This window comes from Anopheles stephensi, chromosome X (assembly GCF_013141755.1).
Source record: "Anopheles stephensi strain Indian chromosome X, UCI_ANSTEP_V1.0, whole genome shotgun sequence".
Taxonomy (NCBI): Eukaryota; Metazoa; Arthropoda; class Insecta; order Diptera; family Culicidae; genus Anopheles; species Anopheles stephensi.
Window position 1 is genome coordinate 13,745,624 of NC_050201.1, and position 24,378 is coordinate 13,770,001.

Consider the following 24,378-nt stretch of genomic DNA (forward strand, 5'->3'; position numbering starts at 1 on the left):
CGAGCTCAATAATTATGAATATTTTTTTTGTTTTAATCCACTAGAGAAAGGGAGAGAGAGAGAACAAACAAAACAGAGAGTCGCAGAGAAGGCAATACCCTGCATACAAAGACAGACACCCACACACGCTCATTGTTCGATTGTTTATTGCTTGTAAATAGCAGGACGAGGAACGAGACAGACATTTGTAGAACAAAATGAGAATAATGTAACGAGAGAGAGAGAAGAGGATATCCGCGTCATTTTTTTCTCAATAGTTTCCAATAGTGGGGTGGTGAAAGCCTAGAGCTAAGGAACATCTCAGGATGTGCCGCGCCGGCGTGTCCTGGCTAATCAAAGACGGTAATCAAACACGGTAGTGAGGAGATTACAGAGAGCCGCCTCTCGCTAGGTACGGGACGAGTGCTACTAGGAGCTGCAACTAAAATTTTGATAAAAGGAAAATTTAAGAAATCAACAAAACGAAACAACTAAAGCAAAATCAAATCACTCCAAGCTCTCTCTCTGATGCTCATTTACCTTTTAGTGAGTAATAGTATGGGCGTTTTTTAGCTACGCGGGTGGGATGCATACACATAATCCATAATCCCGCGTGATGTGGAGCTAAACCAGTGCAAGGACACACTCCAAAACACAAATACGTATATGAGATGCGTCTGCCGACCGCGAGATGTGCAAGAAGGGCACATCCCCCCCCCCCCCACCCTTAAAAGCGTATTTGGTTGACACCGCGGGAAACAATATCTAGGCATGCCATACCCTTCTCTCATTGGTGAGCCAAAGGCAAATGGGTTGAATGGGTAGGGTAGCTTCCCCAAGCAACAACTCAAGCAACAAAACCAAAACGGAACGCCGAAACCCTCACTCAAACCGGGAAAACTCTCACAGCGAATTGGCAAAGGGAAGAAAATTTAAGGCAAATTGACACGTTGCGCGAGACAGGTTCTCTAGGCTAGGCAGATATTGTAGGAATGGCAATAACACAAAAACCCGTGGCTGGTTTTTTTGTGGTGGGGGTGCTAGGGCAAGAAAAAGGATCGGTAACTTGTAGCTGCTGTACATAAAAAAAACGCTATAAGATTAGAACGCGATGTTGCTGTGTTCTAGATGGCAATAGCCCCATAGCCTCTGGGTGTACCGGCCAATCGGCGCGGATAGCGGTGAAGATGATGGATAAAAAAAAGGCGAAGACTCTTGAAACACGCAGGAAGGAAGGAAGGAAGGAAAACTTACACAAGGCTAAAAAAACAAATTATTATGGATAATGGGTAAATAAAATATTATAATTCTAGAAGCAAAACCTACCACTCACCGGTGCAAAACGAAAACCGATAAACCCGCGGGTGATGTGAAGCAACCGTAACTGGATGAACGAGCAGCCTCATTCCCTTCCTTTAATTGTGCGTGCCCGCACACGCTAGACAGTTAATGTTAAATAAAATAAAATTACAATGTAATAATACAATACACCCGCGCCACTAGCAGAAGAAGGGGGAGTATAGGGTAGTGAAAGGAGGGGAGGAGGAAGGGCGCGGGGGTGCGGGGATTAACCGGGGGTTCAGATGGCGGGGGGCGGGGGGAAGGAAAGTGATTAGAGCAATGCGCGGGGGAACCATTCCCTGTGTGAGCGTGTACGTGTGTGTGTGTGTGTAGAAAATGAAAAGCAAAAGAAAAGATCAACAGAAACAAAGGGAAAATCGAAACGAAGCAAAAATTAAGGTAATAAGGCTGGCAAATAATAATAGTGGCTGTTGGTGTGTGCAAATGGAAGAAAAAAAAGAGAAAAACAAGGGAAGCGATGTGAAAAGAGGAAGGAAAAGAAGCAACAAAAACATTTAATAAATTTAAAGTAATAAATATAATAAATAAAAGAACTATTGATTAATAAAGCAGAAGGGAGGGGAAAAAAGATGAAAAGGAAAAGAGAAAAAAAGCACAGCACCACCCAAAACACAGTCAGAGAAAAAAAACACACACACACACACAGAGAAACACAAGCGCAAGAAGGAAGTAAAGGAAACGGGGGTAGGAAAAGCAAGGAGAGCTAAAGGGTAGAAGAGAAGGAGCGAGCGAGAAAGAAATGAAAAAAATGAAGAAGAAAAAAAAACCGCGAATACAGATAAATAATTATAATAAATTATTTAAGATATGAAAAAAATCTTCTATATGTAATAATAATTATTAAAAAATTGAAATAAAAAAAAATAAATATTTAAAAAATTACCAATCGAGCGCGCGAAAAACGAAAAAGGAGATAAAATCTGTCGCAATAGCAATGCAAAAACAAGCAAAAAAAAAAAGAAACAAACATACAAAAACATAACAAACTCTCTTTTGACTTTGGTACTTTTATTTTATTTTTTATGTTTTTCTTGTATGTATGTGTGAGTGTGTGTTACTGTGCTGTTTAGTTTTCAATTTTGTTGCTTTAATTTTTTGTTCGTTAAAACGAGCGTAAATATCACCTAGATAATAACATTTAATTTAAGTGTTTAATTTTTTTTTACCTATTAACAGTGTTTTTCAGAACACAAAACAAGTGCCTGTATGTTTAAAACAATGTGCCAGTCGAGATGTTACTGGCCAAAACAGCTTATTGCTATAAACATGGAGACACTTGTTGACGTACACTGAAAAACTCTGTCAATATTGGTAAAACACTGACTTGCAGATACTGTTTCGAAACAAAGTCACACACAGGGCGCTGCTGACTATTCAGATACGGTTGACATCAAGTTACGGACACCAGAAATACCTGACCAGTACCTCTCGTTGATGTAGTGTTAAAGGTAGAGGAGTGGAAAACCTTACATTTACCAGTGATCTTGGTAAACCCAGAAGTTCTTCACGTTCAAATTTTGATGTGCTAATTACAACTGTCTTGGAAAAGTTTCTACATCAAACGTCAGGTAAGTTTTTTTTTCCTTTTTATTGGATTGGCTTACCGAATTTCAGAGATCTACGGACTATACTTCAAGTGGACTTGTAGCTTCCTTTCCGTAGTTTACCCGTAGCTGCTATGGTCCGCGGCAGCCCTGGAACAAGGTAGCGTAGCAGGTCTCCACATCCAGATAACAGGTAAAATTAACCAAGGAAGTTGAAAATGGCAGACCCACTCCTCTCACTAGCTATTCACAGCCTAAATAAACGACTTTGATTGGGGAGTCTCTTGTGGAGAGGTACCAAGGACCATAGCTGGTAGAGTGGTCTGGTGAATTTAGTCTTAGGATTGTTACTGGATGGGAATAAGCTGATCTCCATTAGACGTTCTATTAACCATTAAACTTTGTTTGTACTCTGTAAAAAGAACCGATATGTAATTGGATGGATCATATGGGCACAAAGTGATGGAAAAGTTTTAGAATTGTAATGCAAACGGTATTCCTTGACTTAAATTTACCTGTAGCTGGATAGTCAGTTCCGGGTACGAGGGGACGGGGTCCGCACAGGATTTAATATCCAAAATTACCTTCTCAAGGTGGCGAACGTCGATAAGACACGGTGCCAGGTAGGTAATCGTTTGCTAGAAATCTGTCGTTAGTAGGAATCCGAGCCTTAGGTTGATAGGTTGGACTCCATCCGCAGCCCTCGAGATCGCTGGGCTGCAAGACTATAGTTCTAGACTCGTGTCAGCAGAGGACTAGCATCAGTCTTCTGTCGTGTTGTTGAAGTCTTCTGGATCGCAGGAGACTGTGGAGGCCATAGTAGTCACAATTTTCCTTAATGGCCTTTCCTTGGTTGAGGCACGCTTGATGTGGTATCCACGAACCAAGTAACATAAAATACCTAGAGGGTCGTTACTCAAAGGATGTCTGGATCTGACAGGAATAGTCAGGATTTTTTTTAAATTTAAGAATTTATAATATTATTTAACTTAATCAGTTAAAATTACTGTTCTTCTAATCTAAAATACAAAAAAGCAGTTAATCGCCATCGCCTAGCTACAACAACCAAGCAACCCTGTCGAAGCTGTCTGTTGTCACCTTTGTAGGGATGGGCAGATCCGCCGCCGGAGTCGAGTCCGGATCCTGATTCCGCCCTCCGGTTTTTTTTTATCTAGGGGGGGGGGGGGGGGGGGTTAGGTGCATGGCTGGGGCTGTATGTGCAAAGCCATGTGAAGATTTTGCCATATGAAGACCGGCCCCGCATCCTGCGGCAGGAAACATACTGATTCCGTATGACCCGTATGAGCCGTATGACCTGTGAGGTAGGCAGAAAATGGTAGGAGGAAAATGCGCCATTACCGAAGGTAACACTTGCATTACTAAAGCAAGGTATTGCTTGCATTACCAAAGCCAAAAAATCATTATCAGCCCATGTTTTCACCTCTTCACAATAAATCAGTAAAAACTTATGTATAAAAAATCAATTTCAGAATCAAGAAAAAAAATCAGCATCAAAACAAACTCCGGACTCGTTTTTTATTCCAGAATCGTTTTGATTCCGGACTCATTTTGGATCCCGACTCGTTTTTTATTCCGCGCTCCGGATTCCCGTTCTGCTGCAAATGTATGTGTCGTGCACACTGTTCTGCGTTATCTCCTCTCTTCTTTGTCCTTGCCAGACGGTTGCTTGGTGGTATAATTTACGGGTAGAATTTTGGAGGCGACGGGGAAACTCCTCTTCTTTTTTTGCTTTCGCTTACTGTGTTTCTTTTTTCTTTAACAGCGGCTGCTTACTCGTCGTTGGTTTTGCACATCTTCTTTTTCTATTCTTACTCGGTAAACGTTACAATTTTTTCTTCTATTTTGTAATAGCGCACCAACACAGACATGCGCAAATCGCTTTGAAGTACATTCGTTACAGATTGTTTTACAGGATAGTCTGACCATGGTAAATTTGTTTGGGTGCATAAACCTTTAAATGATTTTGATCATGAAACTTCAACCTGTGCATTTTAAATTCTTAACCTGTGCCGATCTGCTTTAATGAGATTTGAGCAGTTTTCTCCCAGTCTTCTTCTTTTTTTTAAGCGCCGTTTTGTTATTGTTCTTTTTTAAAGCATCTTTAGCATCGGACTGTTAGAATTTAGCTTTTATTTCTCGTTTGCAATATTTCCTGATATGAATGTAAAATTTCTATTCATGTTAATACTAAATTTATATCATCCTTTGAATGATGATATGAAACTTGTGTCAAAGTGAATAAAGTCTTATATATATTTATTTATAATTCCAGTATTACGGCATGACGCCGTATTGTAGTATGCGAATAAAGTCTCTTAAACCAAAAAACTTTTTTTTAATTTCAATTTTTTCCGGAATCGAGAATCGTGCGTCATCAATAGGAGTCGGAAACATATTAAACGAGTGAATAGAAAGCATATGCATCTATTCCATAGAAAATGGCATGGACTTTAAATCATTTGAAGGTGTGAGTTTAAACACCCAAACAAATTTACCAAATTTGAGTAAACAGCCGCTGCGAAATGAAAAAGAAACACAGTAAGCGAAAGTAAAAAAAGAAGAGGAGTTTCCCCGTCGCCTCCAAAATTCTACCCGGAAATTATACCACCAAGCAACCGTCTGGCAAGGACAAAGAAGAGAGGAGATAACGCAGAACAGTGTGCACGACACATACATTTGCAGCAGAACGGGAATCCGGAGCGCGGAGTCGAAAATGAGTCCGGAACCAAAATGATTGTGGAACCAAAACGAGCCCGGAATCAAAATGATTCCGGAACTGGTCGGAATCGTTCTTTCAGATCGAATCGGACTCATTTATAGGCTGGATCGGATCGGAATCGTGATTCGAACCGGAGCGCCCATCCCTACACCCTTGGCAACTCGGTCGTACGCAAACGCGCACAGGTGCTTCCTGACAGTTCTCGAGCCGCTAGTGCTGTCAAAAAACACTCGAACCCGTTTTTTGGTCGACGCGGTCCCCTGGATTCCCTATTCCCTATTTCGGCACCAGCCAAAGGAGGCTGTGCAGTTTACGTTTCCATCGCGGGCGTTGTGTGCGTGCGTGTGGGCGCATTCGTGATAAGCGGCAGTCCGTGGTCAGCCACAATCCGAAAGCCTGCAGCAATCAAACAACAGACAACAAGTCAAGTGGTTGTGTGATAAATCGCCCCCAAAACATACACGGCACACCAATCCCGGCCGTGTAAAAGAGACAGGGACAGTGTGTGTGTGTGCACCCGGGGAACGAAGAAAGATAAGCAGCACGACACTTACACACGCATTCAGCCGAACAGACACACGGCTTTTGGGGTGCTGCTGCTGCTGGTTGCCAGAGAACTCAGTAAAATAAAATGGCCGGAACGCAACGAACCGTCACCGTAATGGTGGGCCTCCTGCTGGCCACGCTGGCCAGCGGACACTCGGATACGACCAGCGTACATCTGACGAAGGACAACTTTCAGACGGAGATCGATGGTGCCAACTACTTCGTCATGTTCTACGCACCATGGTAAGTGTTTCTGTGTGCGTGTGCGTGTGCAGCTTTGATTTATTTTTACAAAAACCGGTTCTAGCTAATAGCGGGCGTCTCGCACCGCCATAAGATTCTGATGCTTACCTATTCTTCTCTGTTCCTTGACGCTTCTTCGCGTCTGCCTAGGTGCGACTACTGCAAGAAGCTGGCCCCGACCTGGGCCTCCCTAGCCGAGGCCCGCAACGGTGATGCGGACGGGCTGGTAAAGATTGGCCGGGTCGACTGTACGACCGATGGGGATCTCTGCACGCAGCACGACATCACCGGCTACCCGATGCTGAAGTTGTTCCGCAAGGGTGCAGCGACCGGTGACGGTGGCACCAAGTACCGTGGCGGACGCGATCTGGCCCAGTTTAATGCGTTCCTGGACGAGCAGCTGGCGACGGTGGCCGGTGAGGGTGCGAAGGATGGGGAGGATGGTTCGCAGGAAGACTTGCCGGATGCACCGCCGACCCCGGTCTCACCGCTTACCGAGCTGACCGAGGACACGTTCGCGAAGCACGTCTCGAGCGGGAAACACTTTGTGAAGTTCTACGCCCCTTGGTGTGGACACTGCACGAAGCTGGCACCGACCTGGGAGGAGCTAGCCCGCAGCTTGGAACACGAGCGCGATATCCGCGTGTCGAAGATTGACTGCACCCAGTACCGGCCCATCTGTACGGACTTTGAGGTTAAGGGCTATCCGACGCTGCTCTGGATCGAGGATGGCAAGAAGATCGAGAAGTACACGGGACCTCGCACTCATGCCGACCTGAAGCAGTACGTGTCCCGGATGGCCGGTGGACTGAAGGAGGACGAACAGCAGGCAGAGCAGCAGGGTGATAAGAAGAAGGAGGAAGGCACACTCGAGGCTGGTGCCGAGCGGGATGACAATCGGTCGGTGGTGGTGCAGCTGAGCGAAGGCGATTTTACGCACGCCATCGCAAAGGGTGTGACGGTGGTGAAGTTCTATGCGCCCTGGTGCGGACACTGTATGAGGCTCGCGCCGACCTGGGAACAGCTGGCGGAGAAGCTGGCCGCCCGGGACGATGTGAAGATTGCGAAGGTGGACTGTACGGTGGACGCGAACAAGGAGCTGTGCGGCGAGCAGGAGGTGAACGGGTATCCGACCGTCTTTCTGTACCGTGAGGGTGAGAAGGTGACCGAGTACTTCGGCCACCGGTCGCTGGACGATTTGCACGAGTTTGTGATGCAGCATCTGCAGGACCATGGATCGCACGATGAGCTGTAGACAGACTGGCGTCCGGTTCCCCGGTCGTAATGCCGTTCCGTTTTGTTGCATTTAATTGTAATGTCGTGTCGAGTCAACTGTAAGGTTGAGAAGAGCCCTATTTTGGAAATTGAGTGTGGGTTTTAGGGTGGAAAGCAGGAGAAAGTCTTCAAAATTCAACGGAATAGTTTTTTTTCACACAAGGTTGCACACCGCCGAGGGTCACTGGTGAGAGAAAGGGAGAAATACATTACAAAGAAATATACATTGCGGGTGACGGCTATCAAAACCACCACCAACTATATTTGATCATTTTTCTTAGCTTGTCTAAGTCCATCTAAAATTACCAAATTTCAATTTAATCCATTTGATTTTGAAAACCTCCGAGCGAAAAGAAACAGCGTATTTTGCAAGCACGTAGAACTGGCGAACCCTGCAGTGGTAAAGCGCCATCTAGGTGTCAGAGTTTAAATCTGCTAATCTTGTTCCGCTAGCTAAACTTAGGCAGTGCTCTGGTAGCCATGCAACATGTACGACAGACATAAACCCTACCTGTGTAATGTGCCATGGTGCTCTGCTCGAAGCTAGACTACTGACTTCGAAGTCATACAAATGCAGACAAATAGGGATGAGTGACATATTAATTATTTCCATAATTGTTTAACACTGTTACATCACTTACATAGAGGCCCTGTCTGGTTCATTACTTCAGATAGACTGCCAGACCATAGGACGCGAACGTCTGTTTGTTGTTGGCGCATGTCTTGTACGATAGTTGTCAGAGTGCAATTCGTCTTGTTATGCAATTCGTAACTTTTTGCAGGGCTTTAGAAGGTTTATTACAGAGAACATCGTTTTAGATAGACATTTGCTATTGGATAGACACCTGATAGACTTATGTTGAGGCTCGAAAAGAGGACTATCGGCAAGATCAGTAAGGAGAAGAGAATTACATGCCTTCATGAGTCAAGATTTCAACAAAATTTATTACCACTTGAATCTCGACCACTCTGGTGTAAAGAAAGGGCACTAAGGTGGTAGACTCAGCTGGAGAAGTCGGAATCCAAATCCAATCAAGAACGTGTACGCACGATTGACTATCGAGCTACAGGTGAAACCAAGTCACAGAGAGCCAGCATTGGCAGGCTAAGACTTCTCGAGGTTGTAGTGCCAAGAAAGAAACAGAAGATGTAAAGGAAATCTACCAAACATGATCATCAACCCATGGGCGGTCCATGGTGGTAGATACGGCAGCGGCGCAAGTCTTCACACGGTAGAATCGGTCTTCAAATCTAATCCGGACCGTTCCCCCCACAGGAGGACTGACTATTCAACTATGCGGTATCAATAAATTTGGTAAGCCAGAAATGGCAGGCATGACCTTAAGAGATCGTTAGACCAAGAAAGAAGAAGAATAAGAAGAAGTGGACCACCAAAGTGGTTTGTCAGGCCGAGAAAGAAGAAAATGAAGAATCCTAAATCCTATACATAACCTTATAAAGACTTGAGTAAAAGGACCTTCTCCAATCATAATCGTCAAGCCTATATATAACTCTTTCGAGGCTTCAGGGTTATGATCGGAAGATGTCCCTTACTTGTGATTTGACCAAATAAAATTTATTAACCATTGCTCAGGATCGTTGGAAGAGTGGCCGACTCACGATAGAATATTTATCAATGATCTTCTCCATTTTCTGAGCACTGAGGCCTCTTTGAAGTAGGCTACACTACCTTACAGTGGAAGTTCGCCGGGAAATTAATATCGCAGGAAAACTCTCTATGAGACCTTTGTGCTTTAAGCGGACCGAGAATAGAGGTCTTCACACGTCACCAGCGTGTGTCGAAATCCGTCTGGACCGTTGCCTCGTACGCAGCACTGACAGACAGACAGAGACCTCTCGAGATGCTAAAGAAGAAGAGGAACAGAAGGACCTTCCCAGTGGTGTCCAAGTAGGCTTCATCTTCCGAAAGGTTGGACGATCTTCTCTCGAGTCTCAGCTAACCAGGACCCAAAGAACCACTTGGTAGATTGTGCTGGATCCAGAGGTCAAGTTTGGTGAAGAGACCTGATGACATAGGTCCTCGAATTTCTTCATCCGAACACTGTTGTTGCATGTCCGGAATTAAATCCCCTTTGGTCATTTTAAATCAAACCAAAGTTGGGATGAATCGCTAGGACCCGAAGGTCATCGTAAGTGAAACATCGTTAAAATTAAAGCACGCGCTATTCTTCTGTAAAATTAGCATACTTGATATACGCTCACCCCTCCCCAGAGGTCTTCTTACTTAACACAATGTCCTAGAAATGCACCCTATACTTAATTCTCCACCAACCTAGCTCCTGCTCGCACCAACCGCGCGTGCCTTGTGCCCGTCTTGGAGATTGCGCTGAGCCTATTAAACGCACTCGGGCTTCTTCTGGGCCCGCTGTTGTTGTCACCAACATATGCATGTTACCCTAAAACCAAGCACACAGATTCCGTTGCATACAGTTGTGTACGGTGGTGGTGTGGCCAACGATCGACACAACAATTGGCCCGATGTGACGTGTGGTTACATGCCGTCCCGGAGACGGGCAAGACACATGCCGCATGCTGTGGCGTCGTTAAATGTGCACACATAATTGAGCCCGGCACTATTCATGTAAATCGTCGACGCCAATCGATTTGTCGCCAATTGTCAATCCGTTTGGTTGGTTGGCTCCTGCTGCGAGTCGCGCTCGCCCAACTAACTTCTCGTCAACCCATGCAACCCGGCATTCGGTCGCGTCGGACATTTGCGGTTTTCCGCCCGCAATGGTTTCCCCGGTTCCGAGCTGACGCTACAAAAACGCACGTGGCCGTTTGGTTTGTCCTCGTCGCTGTACCGATGTGTCAAGCCCGGAATCCTTCCCGCGCCATCCTTCCCGCCGATGTGACAAATCCCTTTCGATCAGACAGTTTCCGCCATCCCGTATCGCCCACGGTCCGCACCATCCGTTGCCCCGAACGACAGCGACGGACCGTACCCGCCGTACGAATCGAATGTAAATAATATCCACCAATTATCGCAATTAAATTAATTCGACTCCAAATAAGTGAGCGATTGTTGTCGTCGCCCGCGTCTCCCTCGAAGGCTGTCGAGGCTATTTAGCTGAGATGGAGAAGGCACGGCAGCTAGACGATTTGCGATTTGCGAGTGTCGCGTGTTTTGTTGTTGCGTTGGTGTGCGTGCGTAACTCATGGCGGTACGCGGTTTGACAGAGACTTTTGTGGTCTGCTGGCGTTGAAAAGCAGGGAAAACAAAACGATTTTCACGTGTGGTGACAGGTATCAGCTTGAAATACATTCGCACCTAGTACATGTGGTTAAATTAGGTCAGTGAGGGCTGCGTATTTAGGCTGGTTGTACGATGTCCTCGATGCGTTTAATTTAATTTGGTTTGGTGCGATTTGGATTTCGGTTATGGGGCTTGATACTAGAACTAGTTAATAAGTTGCAGGTTGCAGAAGAGGCTTTGTGATATCTGATTGTGTCCTCGCCCTTTTAAAACTCTAATTGCAATATTCATCTGTTTATAATGGTAGTTGTTGTCAGATGTAACAGATTCTTGAGCTCTAGACGCAAGTAATCCTTTATGAAAATGCTCAATAAAACAGGCCAAAACTTAGTTACTTCATGGAAGATAGTATCAGCAGGATTTTTAGAATCTATTGGAAAAATAATACTGTGTCCCAACATATGTGCTTATGCCATAAGAATTACTCCTAAAAATCTCAGGATATGATCCCAGAATTCTTGGTCAGAGTAGCGGACGTAGCTGAGTATTTCTGTGCACTGATGTAGTGAATATCATCCAGACCGCCCTCCCGTACGTAGGGCTGATTACTTTGCTACGGGTAAAATTCAGTCACAAAAAGCCAGAAATAGCAGGCCAAGACCTGTCGAGGTTGTAGCGCCAAGAAAGAAGAAGAAGAAGATGTAGTGAATGGACATTATGTTAAGCCAAAGAAAAAGACTCCACTAATCATAGACGAGAAAATAACAATTTTAAAGCAATTTCTGGAATTCTGTCAGATGTATCTGCAGAGGTACCCTAAGCAGTTTGTTGAGCCTATGCTGCTTAGCTAGCAAAACATTTGTGTTCCTTTTATATTTACATATGTACAGGCACTAGAGTTCAATAGACTGGGTGGATATGCATTCAATAATTTACACAGGATGTCTGTGACTTAGTAGCGCATTACGTATCTTGGAGGCCTTAGGCGGAATCATAACAGCTCGAGCGTGTGAGATTTCGAGAGGAACAGCGATGAGGAATATCTCTGGGGGCACCACACGAGACCTCTTCATAATGCAACTTACACGAGACCTCTAATATCAGGCACATTAAATTTTAATAGTGGAGGCCTTTCGGTAACTCGGAATATCTAGTAGAGGACGCAGTGCTACCTAGTGAGGGTAGAGCGTGATGGTGAAGACAAGGCTGGTTAGTTGCTAGAGCTACTTTATGGAGAAGAGCTTGTTGTAGAGCTACTTTGTGACTTTGTGAGCTTCCTATTGATGTCAGGGGTACCTAGTATCGGCACATATTCCTGAAGAGAGGAGAGATTCATAGTGAGAACATAGCTTTCTAGAGATGACAGGGCTACCTAGTATCGATGGAGCTACTTAGTGCGGACTTCGCTTCTTTGTAAGAGAGAGCTGCCTAGCAAGGTACATATACTGAGGTACAGCTATTTTGGAAAGAATACAGTCTCCAAGTAAGGACAGGGCAACTTTTTATCGGCAGAGCTACTTACAGTAGAGCTTCATACAGAGGATAGAGCTATCTAGAGATGGGGTAGACCTACCTAGATATAGGGTAGAGCTGCCTTGAGAGAGGATAGACCTACCTAGCTAGAGGCTAGGCCTAGGTAGAGCTTCCAAGTATCGGTATAGTAAGTTTGTGAGACCACAACTACTTAGTGAGTGCACAGCTCCAAATTGACGATCTTTTTCGCGTGCGATCAAGTATCGGCATGGATACTTACTGAGAACAGAACAATCTAGTTCGGACAGAGCATCCTTGTGAGAGTCTAGGTGCCTATCAAGGGTAGAGCTACTTTATGGCGCAGAACTACATAGTGAGGACAAAGCTAGAAGACAAAGAAGCATATGGCTTCATATTAGATCGTATAATAGCTCTAGCTTCATCTGTAGCTCCATCGATTATTATTAATAGTTTATTAAGGTGAAGCCTCAATGAAATTCTCGAGCTCACTGCCCCAAACACTAGCTGCTGTGATGAAGATATCAAGCACCTAACCTCACATTTACACACCGAACGTCACTTGCCAGGCGAGATGAAAAACACACACAAAACAAACTTCGTAAACGAGCTAAGTGCAGTTCGGAAAACTGCTGCCTGTGCTTGCCTGAAGGTAGGCAAGAAAAAAGTTCTAATCAAATGGTTCTGCTTGTAGCCATCCAACCTATCCACCCACATGCCCACGTGCATACGCATCCGCCAGTCACACATGTCACTGTTGCGAACGATGGTTAAATGAATTTGCGTGTGAAAAGCGAACGGCGTACGGTAAGGCACAGTGCGGGTCGTAATAAATGTCATTAAGCCTATTAAGCAGTGTATGGGGTACCTCGGGACAACTCGTCGAGTACTTCACATCTTTACTCTCTCTCTCGCTCTCTCTTTCTCTCTCTGTCTTTCTCTCGTGTGCGTGTATGTGTGGGTTTGTTTAGTTCGCGTGTACGGTGGTATGCTTTTAGTCAATTAGTCACACGGTGTTGGACGGGGTTCGTTCACTTCCCGGGCTGCTGTCAAACTTCACTTGACAGAAGAAGCATTACACTACGTACACTCACACACACACACGCACCTTTCCCATCATCAGGAGCTTCATCGTGCGCAGGTTGCCGACATGCTGCCGAAACGTTGATTCAATTTCGTTTTGCTTCTTTCGGAGAAGGTCTGTTTTTTTTGGGGGGGGGGGGTGGTTTTGTTTCGGTAACCGGTACCGGGTATTTTGCATATTTTGGGTGCCACGAGGATCTAGGACGTGCTCGATTGTGACTAACACCGATACAAGCGGCCCGGGGGTTCTCATCATCGATTTCATCTCGTTTCTCTGTAACGCTCGTGCGTTGGTTGCGATGGTTTTGGCGGGTCGGTTGAACTCTGTGGAGGTTCAGTTTTTTGAAGTCCTCAAAATTGATTAGCTAATTCAGTTAATTTCTTCACCCCAAACCAAGTAAGTTAGTGTAAGTAAGTGGAACCGGGTTTTGAAGTGATGCTCACTCGGTCGGGAGCATCGATGGACCATCCTCTCTGGAACAGATCCCTGAACGGTACAAGGAACGGGTGAATCAAGGTCCTCCAAATTGGACTTGTTACATTGAGTGAGTGAGCTTAAATCAATCTAATGTGTGCGATATCCACTCATGGCCCTGAAATGCATCACTCATCGGATGCAGGACCGCATGTTCGCAAATCGAACATGCATCAACACTACTTGCGTCCGTCCAGCTCGAAGATAGATTGCGGTTCCCGGCAACCCCCGGGTACGGCCGAGTTCATGAGTCATCCCAGCCCAGTGGCCGATGATTGATGTTTTGCGCTGGCCTATGTGGGCCTCCCGTTTGCCGATTTGCCCCATCACGGTCCAGAATTTGAGGCGCGTAACGTAAACAAGAAAACTAGGAATGGTTGCTTGCCATTCCGCAGTGGTTTTTTTTTTCTTTCCTGCCTGCTTTCTTCCTTTCGCTTTACTTTCACCATCGTCGGCGGAATGTAGAAAGGCAATGAATGATGATTACCAAACTCGGGCCCGCGTGACCGAGTGGTGCCGTGGAACAGTTTTGTTGCTCGCGAATCTAACTTTTAAGATCTGGTCGGTTAGGAGACGATGGCCGGGCGAGATGAGGTTAAGTGCAAGTAAATGGAGAAGTATTTCTGTGGGGGTTTTTTTTTTGTTTGCTACTATAAACTTGACACTTCTGATGAATGGTGATATTTCGCCGGACTTCACAAGGTAGTGTGAGTGAAAGTTATTGATAAACACAATGTGGTAGTAGCGTAGTTAGAGAGCGTTGGGGAATTTATGCCTTGGTGTGGAGTCCGGTATAGTCCCGGCAAAGGAAGGACTGCTGCGCCGGGCAGTAATAACATTAAAGTCGTTATGACGATCTCCGATAACTAAAAGCTCTTAAAGAAGGTCGTCTTCAAGATGGTGGAATTATATCTACATGCGATAATGCTCTGCGTTATAGAATTCGCATATAAAACAGAATGACTGCAATGAAGTTCTTCAAGGGTTTATAAAAGCACAAGTGGCCCGGGATAAGGTGCCCATTCACGGATTGGAGAAGGAAATGTCTCCAAACCTTTGTGAAATATACTCTGTCTTGTATTATCTACCCTGTAACTTAGGTTTAAGCAATACAGCCAGGATTTTTTGGGAATGCTCAAAGAGTTCTTCTAGATCTCTAGATGAGACGGTATAAGTTGTTGATGGTCTATCCTGAATTTCCTGGTCCCTGAATTTATATCTTGGTAGAATATATTGGGCGATAACGGCGCCGATCAGCCAGACCACCTCCCCGTACGGGTAAAAATAAGTCACAGAGAGCCAGCATTGGTGAGACCTTTCGAGGTTGTAGTGCCGAGGAAGAAGAAGAAGAAGAAGAATATCTTATCCAGTTACTTCAGAGAAAAAGATTCGGCAGCTGAAAGTAATGTGCGCGATCAAAATCTCCAAGAGTTCTCCAAGGTCTCTAGATGAGATGGCCTGCTGGTACAGTTGTTGGTGGTCCATCCGACTTCTTCGATTTATATCTTGGTAGAATATCTTGGCGAAAATCAAAATGATGGTGGCACCATCAGCTGCCCTGCTAACAATCACTGATTTACGCAGGGGTGATACACAGATAGGTAACCGCACCTTCGAAGTCGTCCGAAACTTCGTCTATCTGGGGTCAAAAGTCAGCCAACCGATGAGAATGACACCGGACGACCCAGCCCGCAAAGTCCTTTTAGGCCGTCCACACGGACAGAGGAGGCGTGGTAGGCTCAAATTGAGATGGAGTGATGGCGTTGATGCGTCCGCCAGAATGGCCGGGATAACGGATTGGCAGACGACGGCGCTAAACCGTGTGCGGTATCGAGGATTGTTGCAGCAGGCCAAGACCGCAAAGCGGTTGTAGCGCCTGATAAGTAAGTAAGTAAGAATATCTTGTCCAGTTCCTCTAAAGAAAATAATTCGGCAATTGGAATTAATGTCAATGAATCTGCAATGAAGATCTCCAAGAATTCTCCAAAGTCTCTAGATGATGCAGTCTGATGGTACCATCAGTTGTTGATGGTCCATCCGAGTTCTTCAATTTATATTTTGGTTGAATATCTTATACAGTTACTCCAGAGAAAAAGATTCGACAGTTTGAAGTAATGTCAAAGAATTTGCAATGAAGATAGAGAGTTCTTCAAGGTCTCTAGATGTTGCAGTTGTTGATGGTCTATCCGAGTTCTTCGATTTTTGTCTAAGTAGAATATCCTTTCCAGTTAGTACAAAGCAAAGAATTTACGTCATTGTAATGGCATTGAATCTGTGATGAAGATCTCCAAGAGTTCCAAAAGGTCTCTAGATGATGTGGTCTGATCAGTTGCTGATCAGTGCTGAGACCATCAGTTGCTTATGGTCTATCCGAATTCGTCTCTCTAGCTATTCCAGCCTAGACTACCCCAGAGGCAGACGAACATTACAGCCCAAAATCTCCCGAAGTTGTGGTGCCATAAGAAGAAGAAGGATATCTTATTTAGCTCCTCCAAATGAATGGATTCAAGAATTACGAATTTCTAGCTATTCCAGACCAAGATCTCGCCAAAACATGAACATAAAGAAACTTGTACTTGCACATTGAGTTAGTGTTCCGTGATGCAGTACTTGGGCTTTTCACTATTTTGTTAATAATTTGTTTATCATTCTTTGAAATATTTAAATTGGTGTGCTGACATTTATAGGAAATCTGGACCTTTTGGAGCCATTTACTCCCGGATTAAGTCAACATTTTCGCACTATCTCAAAAAACGAGATCTCCGTTACCGAAATGAAGTAGCATTGAAGGAAAACAAAAACTTAAGCTCGTCTAGTCTAACTTTAAAATTTTGGACTGAACCATTTTCAAAACCATATTAGCTAGGAGAATAGTGAAAACTGAACACAGATTCAGAACGACAGTAAATTGATTCTTTTATTGACATTCCACCATGTTCCTGCTTCTTATATTGATGAGTGGCAACCCACTATAACCATTGCAAGGTAAGGACAGGCAGACAACGAGAAAACAGCCCCTCCAGCACGATTGTCGCCCACGAGTGCGTGTGTGTGTGTAGGCAGTAATAGTCGCATCTTGGGAAAGGAAAACAAACAAACACACAAAACGCGAACTAGTCGAGCCAAGGCGTGACACAGAAAGCATCAAGCACATGCAGCAGCGTCCCCCAAACGAGAAAGATCGAATGCCACCCCACAAAACGCATTTTTCCCGAAGGACGTTTTATACACCACTTCCTGGGGAAGGGGGAACGAAAACCTTGGCGAAACCGGGCGACATAATGGTTGTGTGCAAGGAACCTTCCCTCCAGCTTTTCTCCAGCAGCGGTCTCTCTATCTCCATAACTTCGTCTGCGTCTTCGTAACTGTACCGGTCCGGGGACCTTCACGTGATGCAGAAGCGCCCATTTCCGTCGAGTCGTGACGAGTAGAAGATGGATGCAAGAGTCCCCTCCCGCCCCCTCCCAGGAACATCAAGCCCCCCCACCCCCTTCCTCCGGTCATCCTGAGGCGGTAAGTCCTGGGTGTGCGCGCACCGTTTGATGTGTGTCCCCGGGATGAATCGCTGTCAGTTCGCCTGATCATAAGGCAGTGCCAATGTGATGGGAAGGATTCCATTTTGCACATTTCTCCCGAGGCCTTCCCGTCAAAAAGACGCTTTAAGAGATGCAGCGACACACACACACACACACACGCAAATCGTGATGCAAACGAGAGAGAGAAAGAAGAAAAGAAAGAAAAACAAAATGGAGGCATAATGCACATGGCCGCTTATTTACACGCGTTTTCCGGCAGGAAGAGGACGGATGCGGATTCGCCAGAGTCCTCCGGGTCCCCTTTCGGCGAGCTTTATTATGCTCGCCAATGAATGAACCCGGCTATGGAGAGCGATTTTCCATAACCATAACCTCTCGAACGATGCAAGATGGCCGCCGGTGGCGGGTACAGTGGACAACGGAGGGGAGACCGAGGTCCTGGTTTTTAAAAGCTGCACTACTACGAGGTACAAGTAAACAAACCTTGCACAAAACAAAGCACACACACACACACACACATAGAGAGTGCGGGGAAAAGAGTATGTCGCGGATCTTCATCCTAGCGACAGCGACAAACAGGACATGCCAGGGAATCCATTAACCAGATGAATAGCTGCCAGAAATGCAATACACCTCTACGCATACCCTTTCGCAGTCCCTCGGTTCATAGAATAGTGCGAGAGAGTACTCCCCCCCCACCTCCCGGGTTTTGCACTTACCTTTACTGTGATTACCACCGCTACCTGCACTATTCTTGCTGCCTCTCACCCAACTACCTTTGGCTGCTCCTCAGGATCGGCTCATTTATCGTCATCAGCGGGTCCCTTTTTGTAGGAGGCTACTCCTTCGATGCAACAAATAAAGCGTATGGGAGAGAGAGGGGAAGGAGGAAGATCTAAGGGAGAGGGAAAGGAAGGATACATCATCGTTTTCGTGTGCTCACGTACACGACCGAGGCTCAACAGAAGAAAAAAAACACATACACACACACATAAAAACTTGTTTCTGTTCCTAGAAGAACCCAAGGATAAGCCAATCGGTCTTGACTGCCTGTGGGCCAGCTTCTGCCTGATGCAGAGCCCTTAAACCGGGCAGGAAGCGAGAGGTTAGGAAGGGAGCAGAGGGGGTGGAGGGGGGGGGGAGGGAGGATAGCAAATTATTTCCGATGCTTCCGCACATCATCAGGCTCACGAAACCGGCAACACGTGGCTGCAGTAGTACTAGTTGTAGTAACCAGCGCCAGAATGCGAAACCAGTGTCTCCATTCGTGATTGGCTCTAGGTCCCTCCCTTTTCGAGTGGATCGGCAAGTGGACGGCGGGGCCGAGTACCGGACAGCAGGACAGTCTATTTACGGGTAGCGCACCCGATTAACCGTCCTTGTTGGTGTTTAAATATTTAAAGCCGCTCGCTCCGGCTGCAGCGAACGGTGTACGGTGTATTGATATGGATGAGAATCCTTGTTGTTGTTGTTGTGGGCTGTTGTGGGAAGAAAATAAATGTACACCAACATTTTACATGTCGCAGTCAAGTGTTAGTGTGGTTGAACGGCTTGAGAAAGTGTGGTTGGGGTGAGCTTGTAACGATATCTACCTACCTGCGTAATGACTTAATGCACGATTGCGAGTTAGTTGCGCCTTGAACGTATGCAACCATCACCACACCATGACGCGTCAAAAGGTTAGTAGTATAGTGGGAGCTGTTAGTACATAGTTACAAGATTTACAAATTGTTACTAATTTGGAGGGAATTTAAACAAATCCAGTGTCTGGTAAATGTTTGATGGAGTAATTTTACGAGCTTTGAAGACATTAGACTAGTATTGTGATGTTTTATATAATTCATTCATTTACAATTTTTCGTAGTTTTCCTGTCTTAGCGAATATCTGAAGTATTATGCAGTATATACAGTAGACAATATAGTTTTTTTTCCTTAGCACTACAACCTCGAGAGGTCTCGGCCTGCGATTTCTGGCTTTTTGTGACTTAATTTTATCCGTAGTTAAGTAGTCCCTAGTTAAGTAGTTAGAGCCCTAGCAATACGGCCAGGCCGTCCCTTATGAATAAAAAAAGAAGTAGTCAGCCCTACGTACGGGGGAGACGGTCTGGATGGGATTTGAACCCCGGTCTTGCAGTGTGAAGACCGGCGCCGCTATCGCCTCGGCCACCTGACCGCCCCAGACTATATGCTAAGAACACCTAATTTTGTCAAAGTGAGGTATGGAAGTTTCCATGACTGAGTATCCAGCTATAGGTAAAATCAAGTCAAATAAAGCCAGAGATCGTCAAAGCCGAGATCTTTCGAGGTTTTAGGGCAATATAAGAAAATAAAATGGAGCAAATATTCAACCAGGTGATTGATTTATTTAGAAACCCTAATTAAAAATCTTGAAAAAAAATAAGAATTTTGCTTACAAATCAGAGACTAGAACCGGTTTAAGGTCTTGGTCTGCTGAAGAAGTCCTAGAAGCTGCTCACAATCTAGAGCAGTCGTCTGCCAGTCCAATATATTTGCTTTTATGAAGACTCAACGTACACGTCTCCGTCCGAACTTCGGCCTAACGAGATTTTTCTGTCTATGTGAACGATTTTGCAAGACTTTAAGGGAGTGGTCATCTGGTGGCATTCTCATGACGTTACAAGCCCGAAGCTTGGTGAGTCTGCATCGACTCGGTAGAGCTCATCATCGGCCTACCACGCATTTGAGGCCAAATATCCTTCTGAGGATGTACCTCTTCAACACGGCTAAGAGAAGTTCAAGAAATTAACACTGATTGTGATTGATTATGATTAGCCTAATTAACTACCTCATATCTCGGCCTTTCTGGCGGACGAGTCCACGCCATCTCTTCATCTGATCTTATCGAGCCATCTCCTCTGTGCATGCAGAAGGTTTTAATAGATAAGAGATTTAATATTTAATAGATAAGATATATAGCGCGCTAAGAGCTTGTCAGCGTAACAGTTCGTCTATTATTCTTCTCAACTTGCAGATGGATTGCGGCTTGGAAGAAAAATCCATGAAACTTCTGATTACTCTACGATTCTGATGCTCTACGTCGGTCGGTATAGTTAGACGAAAAAATTGAACCACTCATAAAATTTGAAAAATACAAAGTCCTGTGACCTAAGATCTAAGTCGTAAGACTGTCCTAAATGTCTTAACAGTGTACCTCATATAATGGCTTTTGTGGCAGATGAGTCTACGCCATATCTCCATCTTAACCTCACTGTGTATGCAGCAGGCCTCAGAAGACTTCACGAGCTGGGTCGTCTGGTGAAATTCTCTTGACATGACTACACGATGGTAATATATATATACAGCTCGTAAAGCTCGTCATCGCAATCCGTTGTGTTTCTTCATTTACGAGGTCAAAAATTCCACTCGGGATGATCCTCTCGAACGTGGGTAAGAGAAGTTCGAGATGTTACTTCTGATTCTCTGAATTAAACATATGAATGACCTAATTAACCTAGTTCTAGATCTAATTATCCAATATAAAGTAAGACGAAATTGGAAAAAATATCAAATTTAAATATTAATAAACAAATGTCTTAACTGTTCTGGGGATCTCCTCGTTACATCTTTGATCTTCAACATGGGCTATCCTGGTTATCAGAAAGGTTGGAATACTTTTTACGTTTTAAATATCATTCTGAATTGTACCAGAGCTTGCAACGCAACAGTAGTTACAAAAATCAATTAACAAAATGAACCAATTCCATTCGCCGTCACTGTGCAAAGGCTACAGTATATAGCATAAAGCCTCTCATATTAATGGTTAAGTAGCTAGCGTCTGTTAGATTCTTGGTACGAATAAAAGTTGTGGAGTTTAAAATTCTGCATAACCTCTCGCTACAACTAAACATCTGTCTAAAGTAGTCTGTTAGGACACTTCTTATCTTCCTTGCGCACAACTGTTTACATCCGCTCGCTACACTTGCAACTCTCCCTGCAGAACCTTCCCAAAACATAGTGTCTGCAGTGCTGCACTTTTTCTCTATCTCCCATTTTGGTGCACATTCCTCGTTCTGGTATGGTTTGATGCACCGAAGTTTTGCAAAACACAAAAAAGGAAAGTAGAAACAAAAAAAAAAAAGAAGTGAGGTTATGTTTACGTACCCCCAACGTTTTGTTGACAAAAACCCGGAGCACCGGAGAATGCATTTCCCCGGCCAGTGGCGTTCGCAGGTTTGCTAAGAAGGAAAGTAAACGGTTAGTAAACCACCCGGGTGCCTGGCCGGTTTTGCCCTAGCGAGCTGCATAATTTATGTACTCCGCATAAGGATAACCGCTCCCCTTCCTTCCACACTCCCTCCCATCCTCCCTCTCATCTCCTCGCGGTCAATTTTCCTGGGTCACCTCGCGCGGCCCTGCACATTGACCTGTCGATTGATGGGAGGTCACTGCTGGACATTGCGCCTAATGCATATGCAACCGAATTCGGAGCCCATTAATGGTGACCAAAACGTTTAACTCCAGAGCTGTAAAAGATCCGACTGTGTGTGAGTGAGTTAGTGATTGTGATCGCAAACATTTAAACCTCCAAAAAAGTAGGGCAAAAAAAGGAATGCATTGCACCTTGCTTGTAATGTGTCGCTTTGATTTGATCAAATCGAATCCTCGAAAACAACAAATAAAAAAAAAAAAATACCCCAGGCCAATTCTGGATGGCAATTGTTTGACTTCGGGTTTTTCTGATTGCTTTTTCTTCGCACCCAGCAGAACTCAGCACGGGTATCACTCGCAGCAGTTGATTTGTGGAAGGTGCACTCAGCACGAGAGGCTCAGAAGTTCGCGGGCTCAGATTTTATGGTGGGATGCTTTGTTTTAAACAAGATTATATATTATTTATTATCTATACGAAAGTACTACTTATTAAATTATAAATTAATTTAATTAGTGATAATTTTGTGTGTTTGATTAGAAATCAACTAACCGTAATAAGCCAACGTGTTCCCCAGCAAGGCTACGGCGGTATAGAAATGGGAAAATTGAGTGATCCAAATGTTCGTGTGAGATCGGTACTCACGATGACCCTTCCGAATAGTGGTCGAGATACGGTGGTAAAAATTGTTTAAACTATTTTGGCAATAAAAAGAAACAAGAAGAGATAGTCAGTCCTCTCTCCGGGGGAATGGTCCGGATGGGATTTGAGCCCCGGTCTAGCAATTTTAAAATGATTAATTAACCTGATTGTTGCACTTACGTAAGCCTAGGAGGTTTTTTTTTTATTTACAGCATTTAAAGGATTTTGGTTTTCTTCAAATCATCAATTGCATTATTATTGGTTTGAAACTGAGAGGAATTAAAAAGAAAACTAGGAAAGCTATTTCCACGAACTTTCTGGCAGCACTCCGAATCACACTTCTCTATTTTTACTATGTGCATACTTATGTCTCTGCATGTCCTTTTTTCTTGTATTGAACGTTTATGAAGGAGAACCTGGGATTTCCCTTTTTGGTATGTTTGAGGCATGGAAGCATTGGATCTTTGATTTTCTTCTTCTTCTAAGCTTAACGATGCTGGTCATGTAATAGATTATTGAACTTTTCATGGTTTCTTTTTCTTCTTCTCCTTGGCACTACAAATTCGAGATGTCTCGGTCTGCCATTACTGGTTTTCTGTGACATGATTTAATCCGTAGCAAAGTAGTCAACCCTGCGTACGGCGAGGCGGTCTGGATGGGATTTTAATCTCGGTCCTGCCGTGTGAAGACCGGCGCCGTTATCGTCTCGGCCATCGGACCGCCCCAAGCTTATTTATACCACGTGGCTGAATTGTCAGTCCTTGGTGCGGGGAACGGTTCAGATTCTCTGTGCGAGTGAAAGGTGTCTCAAAACTTCTTGGAAATATTAAGCTAACATTGATTCTTTTCATTCCCTACAGTTCTTTTTTTTTATTTATTTTTCTTAAATCTCCTACTTCAAGGCCCGGAACGCTTTTTACATAGTAGTGTGTAGGGTTTTTAAATATTTTTTTTAGCGTGGTGATGTATTTTGATGTGTAGAATGTTCCTTAAACTCAAAGGCTGAAGACTTTCTTTTCGGAAGCTTTATTGGTAATGCTTTATTTCGCAACCGTGGTTCAGCATCAGCATAAGATATGCTGATAATACGACTACGGCCCGTCTGACTAAATAATAAATAAATAAGTAAGTAAATAAATAAATAAATAAACAAAAAAATAATTAATCAAAAATAGGTTAATAAATAAGTAAATAAAAACAGATGATTCGTTATTTTGCAATTCAGTTTTCATTTTGATAAATAGTTTGTGACGATATCTTTCAGAATTTCTAAATTAAGATATTATGCCCAATGCTTCTGTACTCCTTCTGTTATGCATACAGTTAAAACAATCAGACCTGAGAGATATCAGAGTATTCCACGTGTAACGCAGATTTTATTTGCCTGAAAATTATGATGGCTTTTAAATATGTATCCTCGGCAAGTGATGTTATGATTCGTATTTACGCGTATTTAACGCGGAGTGCGTATAACAGCAGAAACCAATGGTTGGCCGTATTTTGGGCATCAAAATTGAATAATTGGCATGTAATTGTTAGCAAAATTATTGCGACCTTACCAGTTCAAATGGGTGGTCTCCAAACTCTCTAAACCTTGACTCTATAGTTTATGGGGCGCTGATGAAAAATACACCAACCGTACTTCCAATAATACAAGAGTTAATGAATGGAAAAAAAATTGAGATGCTTTCCATGGCGACTGTAGCATTAGCTTGTTGAAGTAGAATTGAACCTATTTTTAGAGAATATTGTCGATTGTGTTGCAATTTTGCCCATTTGCTCTGCACCGCACAACCCACCATGCGCACACGATGCGCTCACCGCACGAAGCACACGGCACGGCCGAAAGCCCGCGAAA

General features: G+C 44.2%; 1 protein-coding gene across 1 annotated transcript; it reads left to right on the forward strand.

The window, feature by feature from the left end:
* Window positions 1–5,794: 5,794 nt before the first annotated feature.
* On the forward strand, window positions 5,795–7,952 carry LOC118509265 (thioredoxin domain-containing protein 5 homolog). The gene is made up of 2 exons (XM_036049619.1): window positions 5,795–6,414; window positions 6,565–7,952. Exons 1-2 carry the CDS (start codon window positions 6,257–6,259, stop codon window positions 7,667–7,669), a joined length of 1,263 nt encoding a protein of 420 aa, XP_035905512.1. The 5' UTR covers window positions 5,795–6,256; the 3' UTR covers window positions 7,670–7,952.
* The last annotated feature ends 16,426 nt before the right edge of the window (window positions 7,953–24,378 follow it).